The 4171-nt window shown below is 56.4% G+C and overlaps 1 protein-coding gene across 1 annotated transcript in view; it reads right to left on the minus strand.

The window, feature by feature from the left end:
- Positions 1-4171, minus strand: part of LOC107296834 (MARVEL domain-containing protein 2-like) — a gene marked incomplete at its 3' end in the record, with an annotated part of 17052 nt that overhangs the window by 5876 nt on the left and 7005 nt on the right. The window contains exon 2 of the mRNA XM_015826187.1: positions 903-1660. Coding sequence (XP_015681673.1) covers positions 903-1660 — 758 coding nt within the window. The remainder of the gene's footprint in view (positions 1-902; positions 1661-4171) is intronic.

The following is a 4171-nucleotide window of genomic DNA, read 5'->3' on the forward strand; positions in this document are numbered from 1 at the left end:
AGAAGGAGGAGGAGGAGGAGAAGGAGGAGGAGGAGGAGAAGGAGAAGGAGAAGGAGAAGAAAGAAGAAGGAGGAGGGGAAGGAGAAGGGAGGAGGAGGAGGAGGAGGAGGAGGAGAAAGAGAAGGAAGAAGGAGGAGGAGGAGGAGAAGGAAGGAGAAGAAGAAGAAGAAGAAGGAGAAGGAGAAGGAAGGAGAAGGAAGAAGGAAGGAGGAGAAGGAGAAGGAGAAGGAGAAGGAAGGAGGAGGAGGAGGAGGAGGAGGAGAAGGAAGAAGGAGGAGAAGGAGGAGGAGGAGAAGGAAGGAGGAGGAGAAGGAAGAAGAAGAAGAAGAAGGAGAAGGAAGAAGGAAGGAGGAGGAGGAGAAAAAGAAGACCAATAAAAGGGGAAGTAAAGAAGATAGTAAGAAGGATAAATAATAATAATGCAACAGCCACACTACATGGATTAATTAATAGACATTGAGCAGCACTGAGAGAACCGGCCATTCAGCAGAGTGACGACCAGTGGTAAAGGCCGTCTTTGTGTCTGGCTGTTTTGGCCTGCAATGCCCTGTACAGCGCCATCCTGAGGGGAGGAGTTGAAACAGCTGGTGTCCATGATATGAGGGGTCTGCAGGGGTCTCCCTCTGACCTGGGCAGTATGCAGGTCTCCCTCCACATTGCACAGTCTCTCCCATGCGGGGTGTGTGTGTGTGTGTGTGTGTGTGTGTGTGAGGGCTGCCACCCACCCAGGTCTCTTCCACCAATTTCCCTCTCTGGAGACGCCGACACCCATGACGGCAATGAGGAGCCCCTGCGGATCTCCCGGAAGGTGGAGATTTCCCCTCCCCACGCCCCATCTATGCCCCATCCAGCAACCCCCACCCCTCCACTGACCCCCCACCCCTTTTCCAGAGGGCTCTTACCGGGAGCAGCATCCTCCGGGCTGCTTCGCGACGCCACATCTTGAGGGAGACGAGGGAGCCCGTCAGGTACAGCACGGGGGTGAGGAAGAGGAAGGTCATGGCGGCCACCTGCCCCCCTTCCACCCGGCACAGAGCCGTGAGGAGGGGGCCGTAGGCAAAGGCGGAGTAGCAGAGCCCACCCCGGTTGAGGTCGTTGACGTAGGCGATGGCGGCCGCCAGGTAGAGCAGGAACATGGACAGGTTGAGGGCAAACTCGGCCAGGGGCCACCAGTGGGAGCGGAGGAGGATGACCCTGTAGTGCGTGGTCACCCCCAGGGCCAGCAGGATGACCGTCAGCAGCCACACCAGGCTGACCACCACCAGCACAAAGGGGGTCATTGGGACAAAGGAGCCGTAGTCCATTCCGGGGAAGCCGTTGCCATAAAGCTGGGACCACTGATAGTCCTTCTGGATGTAGGCTGCCGTGCAGGCGAAGACCGTCCCACCCAAAAGGAGCTCCAGCCCCCCCAGCAGCCGCAGGAGGCCAGGCCAGGACTTCAGGTGGGCGTATTTATGGTCTCCATAGGCCTCCTGCTTCTCCTTATACGCCGGTGGAGCTGGGGAGGCCCCACCGTGGCTACCGATGGTCGTGGTCTTTCCAGACGTGGAAGAGGTGGTGGCATCTGAGAGGGGTTCCTTACCATCTCCCTCATCCTTCCTCTCACTACTGGTGGAACTGTCCCCCCCATCCAGGTTGGTTCTCTGAGGACCCTCCAAACCTGGTGGGGGGGTTGGGAATCTGGGGGGGTGGGCCAAGGGAGAGGGCTCTTGCGGGGGCCACCTCCACCACGTCCTGAAAGCGTTCTTCCAGGACGGAGGAAAGAAGCGTCGGATGGGCTTCAGAGAGGACCCTCCTGGGTCCTGAGGTCCATCGGGGAAGGCTGGCCGGGCTGACCATTGGTAGGCACCAGGTGGGGAAGCAGCTGGAGAGCCGGACCAAGACCTGCGTCCAGAACTGGGGGTCCTCGGTGCCCCTGGGTGGAGAGGGCTGGAGGGAAGGCAGGGGTCTGCCCCCAGGTCCACCAGAGGCTGCCTCTCTGCCCCGGCTGAAAGAGGCTTCTCAACGGCCATTGATCCCCCCCCTCCAGGCACCACCACGAAGTCTCCTGTGAGGAGGGGGTCTCTCTCTCTCTCTCTGCCCCCCCCTCGTCCCTCGCAGCTTGGCTGAGTCTCGTCCTCAGGGCTGAAATGCTGATTTGGAAAAGAAAAAGAAACAGAAAGGCTCGTCCTAGCAGGCAGATCCTTCCTTGGGCCCAATCCAATTAAGAAAAAAAAGAAAGCAAGAAAGAAAGAAAGAAAGAAAGAAAGAAAGAAAGAAAGAAAGAAAGAAAGAAAGAAAGAAAGAAAGAAAGAAAGAAAGAAAGAAAGAAAGAAAGAAAGAAAAAAGGAAGGAAGGAAGGAAGGAAGGAAGGAGAAAGAAAGAGAAAGAAGGAAAGAAAGAAAGAAAGAAAGAAATAAAAAGAAAAGAGGAGGGAAGGAAGGAAAGAAGAAAGAAAGAAGAAAGGAAGGAAGGAAGGAAGAAGAAAGAAAGAAAAAGAAAGAAAGAAAGAAAGAAAGAAAGAAAGAAAGAAAGAAATTAGCCTTTTTGGCGATGTCGCCCTTTAAGAAAAACCTAAAAACTTCCTTCTCCTAAACTTTCTACCTCAACTTTTAGCGTGGCTCTTCCTAGGCGGACTTAGAACCAAATACTGGGATTGGGCTCAATGACGTGGCTGTTGGGGTTAGGATCGGGGTCGGTTGGAAAGGGGAGGATCTGACTCCCCCAGGGGGGACCCCACCCAGAAGAGGGGAGGCGAGGCGGGAGCAGAGCTGGCGTGGCCCCATCCAAAGGCCCAGAGAGGGAAAGGCGGCTGGCAGTGCCCATTGTGCCAATTGCTGAGACGGCGGGGAGCCCCCGGCCCTTGCCCAGCTCCGCACCCGGCACCTCCCGGCCGACCTCAGGCCGACTCGGCTGGTCTCCGGACAAGGGCGCCGATTGTCCCGGCTGCCCTGAGTCGCTTCGTTTGCTCAGGGAGGGGGGCTGATAAAGGATATCGAGGGCTCCCGAGAGTGGGGGGCTTTGACAAACAGGAGGCATTGGGGGGGCACCCGCCTCTCCTGAACCCCCAACCTGCCCAGCGTATGTTCCAGTAGTTGGTCTGTGCCTCCACCGGGGACCCCCCCAGGGAAAAGATCCCACCTCTGGCTGTGCCCACCTGCTCTGAGGTGTCGCCATCTGACCTTTGATCCCTCTGCCAGGCCCCACTGCCCAGTGGAAGGTCTGAGGAGGAGGAGGAGGAGGAGGAGGAGGAGGAGGAGGAGGAGGAGGAAGACGAAGAGGTGGAGGAAGACAAAGATGAGGAAGAGAGAGCAGAGGAGGAGAAGACGACAGAGGAGGAGGAGAGAGAGACCCCCTCCCAGCAAGACCACCTCTGGCTGCTCCTTCTCAGTCCACCTCCAGATGTTCATCTTTCATTTCCCCCCCCCCACGGACACACAGCTGGAGGACCCCATGCCTGGACCCTTCCCTCCCCCTGGACGGCCCCCCTACCTTCCGCTGGCCTGCGGTTCCCTCTCTGGAGGGGAAGACGGTGGGGAGGGGGATCCGGGCTGGGCCAGGCCCACTTCAAAGGGCCGGCCAGGAAGCCTGCTGCGCCCTCCTCCCTTCCGCCCAGCCAGGGACGGGCTCCGGTCCGCTGGGGCCCTGCTGGCTCTGGCGCAGGGAGAGAGCTGGGCTCCAAGTGGGCATCTTATCGGGCTCCCTGGAGGTTAATGATTAACTGCAGCCCGGCTGGGAGGCTGCCCGGAGGAAAGTGCCAGGCCCGGAGCGGGGCAGGGCGAGGGGGAGCCCGGCAGGAGCCCCTAAAGGACCCTAAATTTCCCCATTTCACTGCAGGACCAAGAGGCCCATGGGGCAGTGCCCAGGGGAGGTCTCGATTGGAAGATCCACTTTGCAAGGGACCCATGGATTTTAAAAAAAAATACAAAACATGAATACTACTTTAAAAAATGATTCTTAATGTGTTTGGGGGAAATTGCCATTGTAAGTAAAACTTTTAGAATAGAACAGAGCTGGAAGGGACCTTGGGGGTCTTCTAGTCCAGCCCCTTGCCCAAGCAGGAGAACCTATACCATCTCAGACAAGTGGCTGACCGGCCTCTTCTTAAAAATCTTCTTGATGTATACAAATATAATAATAATAATAATAATAATAATAATAATAATAATAATAATAATAATAATAATAATAA

This window comes from Protobothrops mucrosquamatus, unplaced genomic scaffold, assembly GCF_001527695.2.
Source record: "Protobothrops mucrosquamatus isolate PMUCROS unplaced genomic scaffold, P.Mucros_1.0 scaffold2998, whole genome shotgun sequence".
In the NCBI taxonomy this organism is placed as follows: domain Eukaryota; kingdom Metazoa; phylum Chordata; class Lepidosauria; order Squamata; family Viperidae; genus Protobothrops; species Protobothrops mucrosquamatus.